This window comes from Nerophis lumbriciformis, linkage group LG03, assembly GCF_033978685.3.
Source record: "Nerophis lumbriciformis linkage group LG03, RoL_Nlum_v2.1, whole genome shotgun sequence".
Taxonomy (NCBI): domain Eukaryota; kingdom Metazoa; phylum Chordata; class Actinopteri; order Syngnathiformes; family Syngnathidae; genus Nerophis; species Nerophis lumbriciformis.
In genome coordinates this window covers 48,985,001-49,002,971 of record NC_084550.2, presented here as the reverse complement: position 1 = coordinate 49,002,971, position 17,971 = coordinate 48,985,001, and the positions used below count along the sequence as shown (strand labels likewise).

The 17,971-nt window shown below is 40.5% G+C and overlaps 1 protein-coding gene across 10 annotated transcripts in view; it reads right to left on the bottom strand.

The window, feature by feature from the left end:
- The window catches only part of atp2b2 (ATPase plasma membrane Ca2+ transporting 2), a 291,015-nt gene that overhangs the window by 106,679 nt on the left and 166,365 nt on the right, over window positions 1-17,971 (bottom strand). For 6 of the 10 annotated variants that reach the window (XM_061938488.2, XM_061938418.2, XM_061938442.2 and 3 more), the window contains one exon: window positions 4,260-4,301. The exons of the other annotated variants lie outside the window; for them this stretch is intronic. In XM_061938488.2, the coding sequence (XP_061794472.2) occupies window positions 4,260-4,301 (42 nt within the window). The remainder of the gene's footprint in view (window positions 1-4,259; window positions 4,302-17,971) is intronic. 10 annotated transcript variants of the gene reach the window in all.

The window sequence follows — 17,971 nt, the reverse complement described above, 5'->3', positions numbered from 1 at the left end:
GGAAAAATGAGTGTGTTGTGCATGTTTGAAAGCAAAGACAGGAGGTGGGCTAGTTGAAAGAAGATCAAGGCACCTCGTCACTTCAGTCAATGTCAAAAAGAAGAAGAATATACTCAGACTGAAAGATGATTAAATACAATAAAACAATTACAGCAATAAAAATGATGTTTAGTTAACTGCAAAGACTTAAAGATCATTACCTGATGGCTGAGAAGACTGAAAAAAGTAAAGAATGTAGCATAATATTAAAGTACAAAAAACAAATTGTTTCTATTTCAAAGACACTTATGTCTTTAATATTTTTATTTAAATTCATTTGACATTATTGTATGTATTTTTCTACATTGTAAAAATAAAATATATAATATGTAACAAAATTAAGAACGATATTATTCATTTCAAATAGCCTCAGTTACTTGTAACTGAGGCTATTTGATGTCTGTCCTGTCATTTTAATGTGTAATGTAGGCTAAAGAGGTTTTTCATCTCAATGTTTTTTTTTAGTTCCTGGTTAAATAAAGGTTAAATAAAAACATAGAAAATGAAATAACCACATAAAATTAACCACTGAATAGTATACTATAACATAAAAATGAGTATAAAGAGGTTCATTTGTGTCTTTATTGATATGCAAAGGCTTTTTTGGACACTGAATTTATGTCACTGAATTTTTGGCATTTGAATTTTCTGAACTATATATATTTTTTTTACATAAAGTTATGATGACAATGGGACAGCACGGTGGGAGAGGGGTTAGTGCATCTGCCTCACAATACGAAGGTCCTGACTAGTCTTGGGTTCAATCCCGGGCTCGGGATCTTTCTGTGTGGAGTTTGCATGTTCTCCCCGTGACTGCGTGGGTTCCCTCCGGGTACTCCGGCTTCCTCCCACCTCCAAAGACATGCACCTGGGGATAGGTTGATTGGCAACACTAAATTGGCCCTAGTGTGTGAATGTGAGTGTGAATGTTGTCTGTCTATCTGTGTTGGCCCTGTGATGAGGTGGCGACTTGTCCAGGGTGTACTCCGCCTTCCGCCCGATTGTAGCTGAGATAGGCTCCAGCGCCCCCCGCGACCCCAAAAGGGAATAAGCGGTAGAAAATGGATGGATGGATATGATGACAATTTCATTAAATAAAAAAATGTGGGCAAAATGTGTGTGTTTAAAAACACAAAATTCATCATTGGCTGGTGTTGAGACACGACTCATTGCTTAATTTCCCCAAAGTGCGAAATATTGAAATATTAATTTTTAAACAAACGAATTTGGCTCACAATTTTTTAGTCAATGAAATTGTCAACATTACTTGATGCAAAAAAAACAAACTTGAATTGACAATATCCAAACGCAAAAAAATCAGTTATATAAAAATTCAGGGTCCAAAATAAGCTTTTGTGATTAAGACACAAATTAACCTCTTTATAAGTATTGTTATAATTAAACCTTATATATATATATATATATATATATATATATATATATATATATATATATATATATATATATATATTAGGTCAGGCAAAAAACAGGTGCTATTTCATCCCTACAAGCCTGTTTCGCATGTTTCCCTGCTCTTCAGGGGATTTTATTGAATTATAAAATCCCCTGAGGAGCAGGAAAACCTGCAAAACAGGCTAGTATGGATTATATAGTGTATATATATGTGTTTTTAGTATATATATATGTGTTTTTTCCTGACCGAATGTATATTCCGCTCTACCCCGGCATATATATCTATATATATATATATATATAGAGAGATATATATATATATATATATATATATATATATATATATATATATATATATATATATATATATATATTTTTTTTTTTTTTTTTTTTTTAAACTTGCCGTAGTTTGGGGGACCCGTGAACTAAAGCATTATTTAGCTTGTTTTATTGAAAAATAGTGGGAAAACAATATCAAAAACAAATATAATAATTTACTGTAGAATTAACTTAAATAAATACTGTAAACATAAATGTAGTAGTTCTAGTAATGTTAGGTCCTTAATTTAAAAAATATGAAGCATATGTCATGTTGAATTCATTAATGCTGCCTTGAAATAAAGCTTGAGAACAAAGATCCTCTTGATACATCAAACCGTATAAAAATACATAACGGTACTGTATTTCTAATCATTGATAGACAAGGTATAACCTGTCTCCTCTTACTATTTAGCAAACATATACTAAAAAAAATGTTCACCTCGCTAAATTATTTTTTATGACTATGTTCCACAAAAGAGAAGAAAAAAAAATCAGCATGAATAAGAATCCTGCAACGTTACAGTTCTGCATTATTAGAGCTTATGTGTGCTGACCCAATGTAAGATATACAGTCATGGTCAAAAGTTTACATACACTTGTAAAGAACATAATGTCATGGCTGTGTTGAGTTTCCAATCATTTCTACAACTCTTATTTTTCACATACTTGTTTGTCACAAAATCATTCATGAAGTTTGGTTCTTTTATGAATTTATTATGGGTCTACTGAAAATGTGACCTAATCTGCTGGGTCAAAAGTATGCATACAGCAATGTTAATATTTGGTCACATGTCCCTTGGCAAGTTTCACTGCAATAAGGCGCTTTTGATAGCCATCCACAAGCTTCTGCTTGAGCTTTTACCACTCCTCTTGATAAAATTGGTGCAGTTCAGCTAAATGTGTTGGTTTTCTGAAATGGACTTGTTTCTTCAGCATTGTCCACACGTTTAAGTCAGGACTTTGGGAAGGCCATTCTAAAACCTTAATTCTATCCTGATTTAGCCATTCCTTTACCACTTTTGACGCGTGTTTGGGGTCATTGTCCTGTTGGAACACCCAACTGCGCCCAAGACCCAACCTCCGGGCTGATGATTTTAGGTTGTCCTGAAGAATTTGGAGGTAATCCTCCTTTTTCATTGTCCCATTTACTCTCTGTAAAGCACCAGTTCCATTGGCAGCAAAACAGGCCCAGAGCATAATACTACCACCACCATGCTTGACTGTAGGATAGGCCTCACCATTTCTCCTCCAAACGTACAGCTAATTTTTTGTTTCATCTGACCACAGAAATTTCCTCCAGAAGGTCTTATCTTTGTCCATGTGATCAGCAGAAAACTTTAGATGAGCCTTAAGGTGTCGCTTCTGGAGCAAGGGCTTCCTTCTTGCATGGTAGCCTCTCAGTCCATGGCGATGCAAAACACGCTTGACTGTGGACACTGACACTTGTGTTCCAGCAGCTTCCAATTCATTGCTGACCTGCTTTTTGGTGGTTCTCGGTTGACTCTTGATCATCTTGACCAATTTTCTCTCAGCAGCAGGTGATAGCTTGCATTTTCTTCCTGATCGTGGCAGTGACAAAACTGTGCCGTGCACTTTATACTTACGAACAATTGTCTGCACAGTCGCTCTTGGGACCTTAAACTGCTTTCCTGACTTTAAAAAAAATTAATTATTTGTTTTTTCAGATCTGTGCTGAGTTCCTTTGACTTTCCCATTGTCGCGTTTGTAATCGAGTCTAATGACTGCATCCCATGAGCCCTATTTAAATGAAGTCAAAAGGGGTCATCAATCATAATCACTCACATGAAGTTAAGAGGCCATGCCATGAAGCTAATTTGATTTGATTGTAACTTTTCTACATCACCAAAATGTATCATGCATATTGCTGTATGTATACTTTTGACCCAGCAAATTTGGTCACATTTTCAGTAGACCCATAATGAATTCATAAAAGAACCAAACTTCATGAATGTTTTTTGTGACCAACAAGTATGTGCTCCAATCACTCTATCACAAAAAAATAAGAGTTATAGAAATTATTGGAAACTCAAGACAGCCATTACATTATTTTCTTTACATGTGTATGTAAACTTTTGACCACGACTCTATGTTCTATAATATGTCAATATTTGTGTTTGTAGTTGGTAGTGGTGACTCCGGCTTCGGTGTTGGACTTTGGGATGATGTCAGACATGAACACGTCACGGAAGGCGAACAAGAACAAAAAGAACGAGAAGAAGAGGACAACACAGCAGTAGGGAAGAGGAGGATGCTGAAGAAGCTGATAAGACGACAGGGTCAAATATGAGGCGTAATACCAAGCAACTCTTTAATTGTCTGGGAGACTTAATTCCCTTCTGCATTAAGAATCCTGCTGGAGAATTGAATGTCTTTCAACCTGCATTTGACCCACAGATTACACCATAGAGGAGGGGGGGAGGAGAAGGAAGAGGAGGAGAAAGAAAGGAGAGATATGGCGTGGTTACCTTTAATCTGGTTGCTCTCCATATTGCCATCTTGCATTTTACCTACGATGGAGACATACAAGACGGTAACGACAACAATAACAAAGGCAGACAAGTCACACGGACAAAAAAACCCTCCAAAAAGAGTAAGGCAGCACTCCGATGAAAAAGCACACAAAAAACAGGGAGACAGGAAAATGACTTTTAGTACATCTTTGCGACATAGAAAGTGATAGATGAATGGCATTCATACAGAAAAACCTCACATTGTAGCAAACGTAGTCTCAAGGGACGGAGAATACATGCACAGCGGTGTAGATTTACTACTTACTGGAAATGAGTCAACACTCGGCCATTGTTGTCTAAATATAGCAACGCACTGTACAGTGAGTGAGTAGCAACCGCGGTCTGGTAGGAACCACGGCTGAAGTCCAACGCGTGGCAGAAACCGGTCGGTTTTGCAACGTGATACCAAGCTAAATGTGCTCTGCTGAGCTTGAGGAAGGTGATGGAGAGGACAAATTTGCCTCCTCCACGCCTGAACCCAATTAAGCACCTGGGGGGGCAGTGGCAGTTTTTCCACATATTGGCAAATTGCCCAGGGCGGTATTAATCAGGGGCGCCGCAGGGATAAGGGGGGGAAAAAAGATTCATATTCATCGGTCTCCTTGGACTTATCCTCGCTCATCCATGCGGACGGGACACTGGCCGAGAGTTGGTGGGCGGTCGAGGGTGGAGTCGGCTCTCTTGGTTGCTTTGTTGCGTCTGCTCCTGTCTCTGGCCATGCTCCCCCCACCCCAGAAGACGATGGCGTGGAACACAGCAGAGGCCACCACAGTGTATATGATTTTTTGTTGTTCAATCAATCAATTAATCAATGTTTGTTTATATAGCCCTAAATCACAAGTGTCTCAAAGGGCTGCACAAGCCACAACGACATCCTCGGTTCAGAGCCCACATAGGGGCAAGGAAAAACTAACAACCCAGTGGGACGTCGATGTGAATGACTATGAGAAACCTTGGAGAGGACCGCAGAGAGTCCGGATGCAATGGACGTCGAGTGGGTCTGACATAATATTGTGAAAGTGTAGTAGAAAGTCCAAATCTTATACAGGAACAAAAGTGAATTTATCACAAGAGTTTTATTTACTCATAATCAAATGGTACAAGGTTGGATTGAATTGCCATGATACAGACATTTTCTCTGGAGAAACTACGGTGGTCTCTTATAGCAGGGAAAAAAAGAAAGAAGAACCCCTGACTTGGTCCAACTTGGTTATTTATGTTTTTCCACGTGGGTCAAGGGCCAGCTGTTTTGAATTCGCTTACTCTGCAATATCCTTGGATCCCTTAGCCATTACAAACAATCAAAACATCTTGTACAATGTCAGGGGGACCATATGCTCAACTCTTACATGCTTGGCAATGTTCTCCCTAATGCATACAGGTGAAAGGTGAAAATAGGCAGAAATTCCACTCCATAAGTCCAGTCCATAGTGGACCTAACATAATAGTGAGAGTCCAGTGTACAGTGTTGTTGTGGTTTTACTTTTGTGGCTGTGTGTAGAAGTGCTTCAGCTCTGCTCTTTTAATGTCCTTTGTGTTCTTTGATGTTTCCCTCATACACACACGTTTATGTGTGCTATGGCTATGAGGGTTTTTTTCTTCCCCTTGGCCTCAATCTGGACCTCCTCTCCAGGGGCCCAGGCTTAGACTGATTTTTTTTTTCTCACCCTCCCCCCTCCCCAGCGTTTACCTGTATCTCACCTTTTTTGTAAGGGGCGCCGGAAGTTGGCAGACCCTTTTCTGTCTCCATGTAATGTTTGTCTGCTCTTGAATGGGATTGTGCTGAAAATCTTAATTTCCCCTTGGGGATGAATAACGTATTTCAGATTCTGATTCTGATTTGTGCTCAGGTATACAGTACAAGCCAAACGTTTGGACACACCTTCTCATTCACAACACAACTGATGGTCCCAAAGCCATTGATAAAGCAAGAAATTCGTGATAAGGCACACCTGTGAAGTGAAAACCATTTCAGGTGACTACCTCTTGAAGCTCATCGAGAGAATGCCAAGAGTGTGCAAAGTAGTAATCAGAGCAAAGGGTGGCTATTTTGACGAAACTAGAATATAAAACATGTTTTAAGTTATTTCACCTTTTTTTGTTAAGTACATAACTCCACATGTGTTCATTCATAGTTGTGATGCCTTTAATGACAATCTACAAGGTAAATAGTCATGAAAATAAAGAAAACCCATTGAATGAGAAGGTGTCCAAACTTTTGGCCTGTACTGTATATGTGTCAGATAGTGGAAACCCCCCATAGTGCTGACATGGAGTGAATAAAACTGAGCAGGGTGGAAGTGAGTTAACTGCTTGGTCTCAGTCCTCGGGTTGATAGAAGTCTATATAGTTTACTGACTAAGTTAAAACTACACGCTGCCTTTTATTAGAAATGGCAAGAGCGGAGGATTTTAGCATGCATGTGCATGTACGAGCCAGTCTGCCCCACAACAAGAGGATAGAGAAAAATAATTCCCAGAGCCCAAAAATAGTCTGCGGGCGATAGAGCGCTTTCTATTCGGGCTCCAGTACTCTGGAATGCCCTCCCGATAACAGTTAGAGATGCTACCTCAGTAGAAGCATTTAAGTCCCATCTTAAAACTCATTTGTATACTCTAGCCTTTAAATAGAGCACCCTTTTAGACCAGTTGATCTGCCGTCTCTTTTACTGCTCTGCCCCCCCCCTCTCCTGCGTGGAGAGGTTATCAGGTGACCACATATGTTGCGCTAGCTTTTCAAAGTCAGGACCCGGGGTGGACCACTCATCTGTGCATCAGTTGATGACGTCTCTGCGCTGCTGACTTGTCTCCACTCAAGATGATCCCCTGCTGGCCCCACTATGGACTGGACTCTCACACTATTATGTTAGATCCACTATGGACTGGACTCTCACACTATTATGTTAGATCCACTATGGACTGAACTCTCACACTATTAACTAGATTCACTCGACGTCCATTGCACCGGTCGCCCAGGAGGAGGGGGTCCCCAAATCTGCGGTCCCCTCCAAGGTTTCTCATTGTATCCCATTGGGTTGAGTTTTTCCATGCCCTGATGTGGGATCTGAGCCGAGGATGCCATTGTGGCTTGTGCAGCCCTTTGAGACACTTGTGATTAAGGGCGATATAAATACACTTTGATTGATTGATTGATGAAAAATAAGGAATCGTTTGACGACAACTTTGGACTACAACTGAATAAAAATGGCAGAGCCGTGCAAAGATCTTCGGGTGAACCTCTACCAGGGTGATTCTCAAACTGTGGTACTGTACGACAAGTACCTCGAGTGGTACGCAGACTCTCTGGTATGGCAAAGAATCCCCTAATTAAATATGGTAATGTTACAGTTTTACTTTCCCACATTCAAACACAGTGTTACTGTTCGAACTGTGTAATGTTACAGTATACTTGCCTAATAAAACCTCTGCCTTGTTTTCAATGAACCCTGAGGCTTACTACAATACTGTATTTTAATGTTGGTCATTAAGGTGGTACTTAGTGAAAAAAGTCTGAGAACCAAATATGTCACTAAAGTCTCAAATTCCAAACAGCTATATTGGAAGAAGTATGAAGGAAAGCAAGATTGTTTTATAAATATCTCCGCCATGGCTCCATGGTTTGATTTCTTATTTCCCGGGACTTATGGGGATCCCAAATACAGAAAAACAAGTACCGACAGGTGGGAAAGGTTGGTTTTGCATAACAGGACCCCTTTCAAAGGCTGATTTGGAGCCAGCAGACACAAAACAAAAACAAAAAAATTTCTTATATGAAAACACGTCTAGCAAACATTACATTTTATTGCATCTTGTTCCCAGAGCGCACCTTCGGCCAACAAACCCAACAAAAAGTTAGAGCATGATGCAGTGGGTGTTCTTAACCTTTATGACCTCGGGGCCAAACTTTTCCACTACAGAGGGCCTGGGACCGACCCAAATATTTACACTGAATTAGTAATCTTACTCTTGATTTTAATCATTTTAAACAAATGATATCTTACCTACTGACTGATTAAAATCTTGCCAAATAATATGAAACCATGTGTTGATCACAAAGATAATAATTTATTTAACACATAAACCTCAGGCTTAGGTCAGGGTGATTAAAAAACAAGCACTAACCAAGAATATCTGATGTAAAATACATGTACATGTAATTATTTTGTGCTAAAATAAATAGACTATTTATAAATGAAACAATACAAATTAAAATACAACTTCACACTTTAGTCTTAATTTTTGCGCTTAAGAAACGTCTTTATGACTCCAGACATCTTCTGTTTGTTTGATATTGTTATTACTGCCACAAGTGGTGGAAAAGTGTATTACAACCCACCTGCTCCCAGTGCCACCCACACTGGTTTACATGTAACTTTGATATTGGGTTTCACTAGTGACTAGTGACTAGTGAGTTTCTAGTGACTTTGAGTCACTAGAGAAAAAGCGCTATATAAACATAATTCACTTCACTTTTGTTGTTTGAATTTCATAGCTATATTCCTCGCTAGTGTGGTTGGAGATTGATATTTTTGTTTCCTCCTTTCGGAGTGATTTTCGGTTTGTTCACTTTTTTGTGAAACCTTTTCGCCCAGTTGTTAAAGTTTATAGCCGTCGTTTTATTGCCCTGACTCAAGAGGTGAAAAGTGAACATTTCAAAATAAAAGCCTGCCGGATTGTTCTCCACCTCTGCATCTGAGTCCTATTTTTGATCAAGTCCTGACAGTAACAACCTATGCATCTCTGCTCATTTCCATGTCCAAGAGGATTAAGGCAGTTGTAGATAACAATGATACCACAAAATATTCACGCCAAGGACACATACCATGCCAACTATTGGGACAATAATGGCTGGGTTTGGACTCATTTTCAGTGGATAGTAAATCTCTACTGCTATTTTCAAAAAGAACATCGAAATCTACAGCAGAAATGTTGGCTAAAATGTGAGAGTTGCACATGGCATGCACAATTTCTATTAGAGTGTCAGGTTGCAAGATATGGCATTTAACATTGACGTACGGAAGACAAGGAGCGTAGAGTTTTTGGTAACACTTTAGTATGGGGAACATATTCATCATTAATTAGTTGCTTATTAACATGCAAATTAGTCACATATTGGCTCTTAACTAGTCATTATTAAGTACCGTATTTTTCGGAGTATAAGTCGCACCGGAGTATAAGTCGCACCTGCCGAAAATGCATAATAAAGAAGGAAAAAAACATATAAGTCGCACTGGAGTATAAGTCACATTTTTGGGGGAAATTTATTTGATAAAACCAAACACCTAGAATAGACATTTGAAAGGCAATTTAAAATTAAAGCTGCAAGCAGCGATGGACGGGACCGACTTTGACGGCACATAAAATCCAAACCGGAGCAGTAATTAAAACTCTTTGGTCAACTTTTAATCAGAAGGGTTCAATCTCTCTCCTGTGCTAGTTTGAAGCCGACACGACAAACGCGCTCAGAGGAGATAATGTTTGAAAAAAGGTGATCGATTTTTACAAAACTTTTGTTTTGATGGGGGGATTGCAAACTTCTGTTGATTTTTGCTGGGGGTTGTCAGTGAATGAAATGTAGGTCTAAGTAAAGCCTACATAGAGGTTTTTGTTTCATGTCTCTAAGACATTCCTACTGGAAGTTACAGGCAGTTTTGTCTGAGTTTTCTTCCTCAGAGCAGTTGTCTCTGTGTTTTCTTCCTGGGGGGCACTAGAGCGCAATTTTGAGTTTTGGGGTTGTTTTTTTTTATTAGATCGCAATTTTGCCAGTCCTGATGTGTGTGTCCAGTTTGGTGAGTTTTGAAGCATGTTAAGGGGGTAAAATTACAACTCAAAGAGGCAAAAGTGACTGTTTTTACAAAACTTTTGTTTTGAAGACCTACATAGAGGTTTTTGTTTCATGTCTCTATGACATTCCTACCGGAAGTTACAAGCAGTTTTGTCTGTGTTTTTTCCTAGGGGGCGCTCCAGCGCAATTTTTTTTATTAGATGGCAATTTTCGCCAGTCCTGATGTGTGTGTCAAATATGGTGAGTTTTGAAGCATGTTACGGGGGTCAAATTACAGCTCAAAGAGGTGGCGGAATAATAATAAAACCTTACAATTACAATAGGGTCCTCTGTCCCAAAGGGACCTTGCGGTCCCTAATAAATAAAGAATAGTGAACAACAGGCTGAATAAGTGTATGTTATATGACGCATAAATAACCAACTGAGAATGTGCCTGGTATGTTAACGTAACATATTATGGTAAGAGTCATTCAAATAACTATAACATATAAAACATGCTATACGTTTACCAAACAATCTGTCACTCCTAATCGCTAAATCCCATGAAATCTTATACGTCTAGTCTCTTACGTGAATGACCTAAATAATATTATTTGATATTTTACGCTAATGTGTTAATAATTTCACACATAAGTCGCTCCTGAGTATAAGTCGCACCCCCGGCCAAACTATGAAAAAAAACTGCAACTTATAGTCCGAAAATTACGGTACTTATTAATGCCTTATTCTGCATGGCCTTAGTATACAACCAGTAAGCCATTAACGAAGAGTCTTCTCTCAATAACCTCAGAATTATTGCTTATTAGTAACCCCAACCTAACCCTTATATGTTCCCCTAGTGTCCAAATAACTCTAAATTAAGTATGTGTTACTTAGAATATGTTCCCCATACTAAAGTGTTACCGAGTTTTTTTGTTTGCATGCAAGATCACAGACTCAATGTGGATAGCACACACACACACACACACACACGCATATGCACACACACTTAGCCACAGACAGGGAGAGAGAGTAAGCCTGAAAGGAAAGAAAAAAAACGCCTCCCACACGATGAAGTTACATAAGGAGGAAAAAATCGAAACTTAAGTTTGGGGACGGATAATTTAATTTGGAGTCTTGCTGAGGGAAAGACATCTTTGCTTTAGATTGTTGCTAACATACGCCAGGCAATAAAGCTTGCATCACAGTCGACCGATGGGCATGAACCGTCGACGAATTAAGACGCGATTCCGGGCTTTCAATGCAACGCTCGACACAGGCCGGGTAATCGACTCAGGCTGAGCATGACAAATGGCTACTGTTCCATGCCGGGGATGCGGCGTTCCGGTCCGAATAAGCAGCCTGCTGCGGCGCTGGTCTCCAAGGAGACGCTGCGGTGCGACGGTGAAAGCAGTTCATCCTTCATGATTTAAAAAAAAAAAAAAGGCAGAGAAAAGAAGGATTTGTCCTATAAGTGATCTCCGGGGAAGTGGAGACGATGGCGCTTTTGGATGATTCGGATCAATGTGACCATTAATCTGGAGACTAGAAAGGTATGATATCTGAACTGCAGTACGTTTGTTTATCTCATCACGCGTCTGCCTGTCCGTTCGCATACTCTACTTAATTACTTAGAAATCCCAGCACGGTCTTGTAACCTAAATATGTTTCCTTTAAAGGCCTACTGAAACCCACTACTACCGACCACGCAGTCTGATAGTTTATATATCAATGATGAAATCTTAACATTGCAACACATGCCAATACGGCCGGGTTAGCTTACTAAAGTGCAATTTTAAATTTTGCGCAAAATATCCTGCTGAAAACGTCTCGGTATGATGACGTCAGCGCGTGACGTCACGGATTGTAGAGGACATTTTGGGACAGCATGGTGGCCAGCTATTAAGTCGTCTGTTTTCATCGCAAAATTCCACAGTATTCTGGACATCTGTGTTGGTGAATCTTTTGCAATTTGTTCAATGAACAATGGAGACAGCAAAGAAGAAAGCTGTAGGTCGGAAGCGGTGTATTGCGGCAGGTGTTGTGCTGGATAACGCACCCCCGCGTTATATGGACGGGAGGGGGGAGAAGTTTGTTATGCGGGATTAATTTGTGGCATATTAAATATAAGCCTGGTTGTGTTGTGGCTAATAGAGTATATATATGTCTTGTGTTTATTTACTGTTTTAGTCATTCCCAGCTGAATATCAGGTCCCACCCGCCTCTCACAGCATCTTCCCTATCTGAATCGCTCCCACTGCCCTCTAGTCCTTCACTCTCACTTTCCTCATCCACAAATCTTTCATCCTCACTCAAATTAATAGGGAAATTGTCGCTTTCTCGGTCCAAATCGCTCTCGCTGCTGGTGGCCATGATTGTAAACAATGTGCGGATGTGAGGAGCTCCACAACCTGTGACGTCACGCGCATATTGTCTGCTACTTCCGGTACAGGCAAGGCTTTTTTTTATCAGCGACCAAAAGTTGCAAACTTTATCGTCAATGTTCTCTACTAAATCCTTTCAGCAAAAATATGGCAATATTGCGAAATTATCAAGTATGACACATAGAATGGACCTGCTATCCCCGTTTAAATAAGAAAATCGCATTTCAGTAGGCCTTTAATGTTGTTTTTTAAAACACTTTGTTTATCACTAGTCTCAAATTGCTATATAGTATTTAATGAATATGCATGCAGCTCTTTAGCGCCGCCCTAGTGGCTCCCTGGACCTCTTTCATGATGTTTCGAGTAAAGAACAACAGCCTTCCAGCTTGTATTCTTAGGTTATTTCAATTAAGAGGAGAAAACTATAATTTACGGGGATATAGATTTTTGAAATAGGTAAAGTAAGAACGAATATAAAATACAAATGTATTTCAGTTTTAGGAGTTAAATGGTGGAACAAGCTCAGTGATGAGCTGAAGACATGTAGTTCTTTGTTAAGGTTTAAGAAAACCTTGAAAGGTGAAATAATTGAAAATTATAAAATATAGTAACAATTACTTTTATCCCATTGATTTTTTTTTTAACGTTGATGTTCCAGGCAATGTAATTTATAGTGAATGTATATGATAGGCAAATATAAGCTTTGGCTTTAGCCTATTCCTTTTTCGGTCATTCTTTTTCTTTTATTTTATTTTTGTGTGTAAATGTGTATGATTGTTAAATATGTATAATCTGTACTGTTAATCTGGTCACACAAAATGGCTGATGGTTGATTATATGACCGAAATAAACTTATTTCATTCATACATTTATTTTATTTATTCATGTACATATTGCATCATTATGCCTCCTTTGTAGGTATATTTGAGCTCATTTAATTTGCTTTACTTATGTCCTCTGTGTATTTAATTTATATTTGCATGTCTCATGACACGTTATCTGTATGTAATATTCGCTGCAATTCTAATAGTTGTATGTGTTCCAGACCACAGCAAATGTTATGTAGCTTGCAAAGATTGTAATAAATCCATTAGAAGAAGACAGCCTGCTGTTTTGAAAATAAACTGGATCATTTAGTATGTGTTTGTGCATGGAAAACGGCAGCTTTTTGCAAAACTTAAGCACTGGCTTAATTCTAACAAAAAAAATCTTACAGTACATTAAACATATGTTTGTCCTTAAGTAAAATAGTGAACATACTAGACAACTTGTCGTTTAGTAGTAAGTAAGCCATGTTTTAAAGCACCTCTTTCTGAGGGTGTTCCAGTTATATAACTTCTCCGTTATCGTTAGTTTTTAAGCCAAAATGCATCTGTTCTCCCTTTTCTGTCCAAACACTGTGTCTGCTTGTAAGTACTCCACGATTGTGCGCTGCCGAACATGCTCCTCAGCTTGTAAACCAGCAATGACACGACATGACGACGACGGGGGGCCGGGGGGATGGGGGACCGGTACTTTTTAGAGGCGGTATAGTACAGAATATGATCAATTAGTATTGCGGTACTATACTAATACCGGTATACCGTACAACCCTAGCCTGTACAAAGCCCAGCTGGTGTAAATTGGGAAATTGACTAGAATGGACCAGCCGTTACTCATCTCTTGATAATCTGGTGTTAGAAATAGAAAAGTTGTGGGAGATGGATCAATACAGACTCTGAGTACCGTATTTTTCAGAGTATAAGTCGCACCGGAGTATAAGTCGCACCTGCCGAAAATGCATAATAAAGAAGGGAAAAAAACATATATAAATTACACTGGAGCCCGGCCAAACTATGAAAAAAACTGCGACTTATAGTCCGAAAAATATGGTAGTTCAATATGTGTATTATCAGATTTAGAATTGAAGATACAGTTGTGGTCAAAAGTGTACATACTAGCAGAGGTGGGACCAAGTCATTGTTTTGCAAGTCACAAGTAAGTCTCAAGTCTTTGCCCTCAAGTCCGAGTCAAGTCCCGAGTCAAGACAGGCAAGCCCCGAGTCAAGTCCAAAGTCAAGACTGGAAAGTCTCAAGTCAAGTCCTAAGTCCTGCATTTTGAGTTTCGAGTCCTTTCAAGTCCTTTTAACCACAGACTAATATATTAACACAGATTGTGTATGCTTTTCAAACGCTGTATTTATTTATTAAAACAAGTGCATTTTAAATTGCAGGAAAGAAAATTGTGCTGACATTGCACTTTATAATAGCACTATTAACCAGTCATTTTAAACATTAACTCATTCCTTTACAGAACAAACACATTGAAAAATAAAGTGCAAATGTACTTATTTGTACAAAAGTGTTAACATTGAAAAAACATGACATATACGTGAACATAACAAAAAAGTTGTACTTTTTATATGTCAGGGCCCTATGCTGCATTGCATTTGCAAAAGACCAAATTAGCCAAGAGTCTGTCAGTCATTTGTGCACGATGGGGGCGTAGTATGATGCCACCACGGCTGAAAACTCGCTCCACTGGAGCACTGGAGGCAGGCACTGCCAAGACTCTCATGGCCACTTGGAACAGTGAAGGAAGAGTCTTCATGTTCAATGCCCAGAACAAAAGGGGGAGAGAGGTTTTTTGGGTTGGTGCACTACTTGTAAGTGTATCTTGTGTTTTTTATGTTGATTTAATAAAAAAAATTAAAAAAAAAAATTTCTTGTGCGGCCCGATACCAATCGATCCACAGACCAGTACCGGGCCGCGGCCCGGTGGTTGGGGACCACTGAGGTAAACAACCAACAGTATGTCAGAAAGCTAGCTAAAACGGTACACATATTCATAATATAGTATACATTTTAACTGACCTTTATTTTACTATTTTTGTCTTTTTTTAGGTGGCTAAAATACGCGGCGCTGCTGACCGCCGTCTAACGTTACGTGTGATATATTGACTAACGTAACCCTGCTTAAAAAAAATCACTGAACAAAAAGTATGAATAAGGTAGTGAACTGCAACAGATTCCCGTGTTTGCAATAACGTTATAACGTTAGCAGTGAGTTTACAGCCTCACTGATTTAACTACACAGCAAATAAAAGTCACGTTACTTAGCCAATAAACGTTATCTTACATTCAAAACTTACCGTTCTTTGTGCAACTTCAAATGCCGGACGAAGTTGGAAGTTGTTGCCTCTCCATCAGTCATTTTCGAACCGCATGTGTTGCATACTGCAAACCGTTTTGTGTTGACCACCTCGTAATTTTTATACCCAAACAAAATTATTTTAGGTATCATTTTTTGTTCACTGGCGTGTGGTTTGGACATGTCTTCTTCGTTGGTTGTCCTGCAATTTGATTGGATGAATGCTGTGTGATGAAAACAAAGTAGATCTAATTTGATTGGCTGTTGTACTGAGAGCACACCAGCTGACACACGCAACGCTGATAGTACACAATGAAAAATACGGAGCCCTCCCGAATAACTTTTTCATCTTTGGGTTTTGGGGAAAGTAGCAAGTCATGTCAATTCAAAAGGCTCAAGTCCAAGTGAAGTCACAAGTCATTGATGTTAAAGTCTAAGTCGAGTTGCAAGTCTTTTTACATTTTGTCAAGTCGAGTCTAAAGTCATCAAATTCATGACTCGAGTCTGACTCGAGTCCAAGTCATGTGACTCGAGTCCACACCTCTGCATACTAGAGATGCGCGGATAGGCAATTATTTCATCCGCAACCGCATCAGAAAGTCGTCAACCATCCGCCATCCACCCAATCTAACATTTAATCAAAACCGCACCCGCCCGCCATCCGCCACCCACCCGTTGTTATATATCTAATATAGACGATGCAAGGCATTAGTGAGGTTATAAAGCTTTTGCCTGTTAAAGAAAGGAGACTGATCCAATGCAGCACAGACATTCAATGCGTGCCACGCTGTCACGGCCCAGACGCACACCAGTGCGCAATCATATGGGAGCCGCGCTGAGCGCACCTCCAAGCGCGTGGAGGTGCGATGTCCCTCGCACCCGCGGCGGCTCCACCCGGGCTCGCCCGAGGCTTCAGCGCGCACTGCGGCGGCCATCCTACTCGTCGCGGCCTAGCCCTCGCGGCTCTCGCTGCCGGCGACGGCCGGGTATGGGCCCGACGCTCCAGCGCCATCCATTTTCAGGGCTAGTTGATTCGGCAGGTGGGTTGTTACACACTCCTTAGCGGGTTCCGACTTCCATGGCCACCGTCCTGCTGTCTATATCAACCAGGGTGAGCCCCACCCCTTTCGTGAGCGCACTGCGCGCGGAGTGACCCCTGTTACGCGCCCCCGGCAACAGGGGTGGCGGGCAGGTAAGCTGCGCGGGCGGAGCGCGCGGAGTGACCCCTGTTACGAGCCCCCGGCCACGGGGTGGCGGGCAGGTAAGCTGCTTACCTGCTGCACGTGACGCCGGCCGCGGCGAAGGCGGACGAGGCGGGGTGTCGGTGCGGTGGGCGCGGTGGTGACCCTGGAAGTGCGTCGGGCCCTTCTCGCGGATCACCTCAGCTACGGCTCCCGGTCGGGCCCTCTCGGGGGAAGGGGCCTCGGTCCCGGACCCCGGCGAGGCGTCCCTTCTCCGCTCCGTAAAAGTGTCCATCTCTTTTTTTTTTCTTCTTCTGTTGTGGCATATGCAGCAGGTGCCTGCTCGTTTTTCGTATGTGGGTAACAACATTTAACTATGTATATATATTTCCGAATTGGTTTAACTGCCACCCGCCTGAATCTATTTAAAATCTTTTTTTTTTTTATTTCAACCGCCCGACCTGACCCGCAGATAAAATCTAATTTTTTTTTATTTCAACCGCCCGATCCGCGGATAATCCGCGCACTCCGCGGTTGTGTCCGCAAACCGCGCATCTCTAGTACATACACTTGTAAAGAACATAATGTCATGGCTGTCTTGAGTTTCCAATAATTTCTACAACTCTTATTTTTTTTGTGATAGAGTGATTGGAGCACATACTTGTTGGTCATAAAAAACATTCATGAAGTTTGGTTCTTTTATGAATTTATTATGGGTCTACTGAAAATGTGAGCAAATCTGCTGGGTCAAAAGTATACATACAGCAATGTTAATATTTGCTTACATGTCCCTTGGCAAGTTTCACTGCAATAAGGCGCTTTTGGTAGCCATCCACAAGCTTCTGCTTGAATTTTTGACCACTCCTCTTGACAAAATTGGTGCAGTTCAGCTAAATTTGTTGGTTTTCTGACATGGACTTGTTTCTTCAGCATTATCCACCCGTTTAAGTCAGGACTTTGGGAAGGCCATTCTAAAACCTTAATTCTAGCCTGATTTAGTCATTCCTTTACCACTTTTGACGTGTGTTTGGGGTCATTGTCCTGTTGGAACACCCAACTGCGCCCAAGACAAAAACCTCCGGGCTGATGATTTTAGGTTGTCCTGAAGAATTTGGAGTTAATCCTCCTTTTTAATTGTCCCATTTACTCTCTGTAAAGCACCAGTTCCATTGGCAGCAAAACAGGCCCAGAGCATAATACTACTACCACC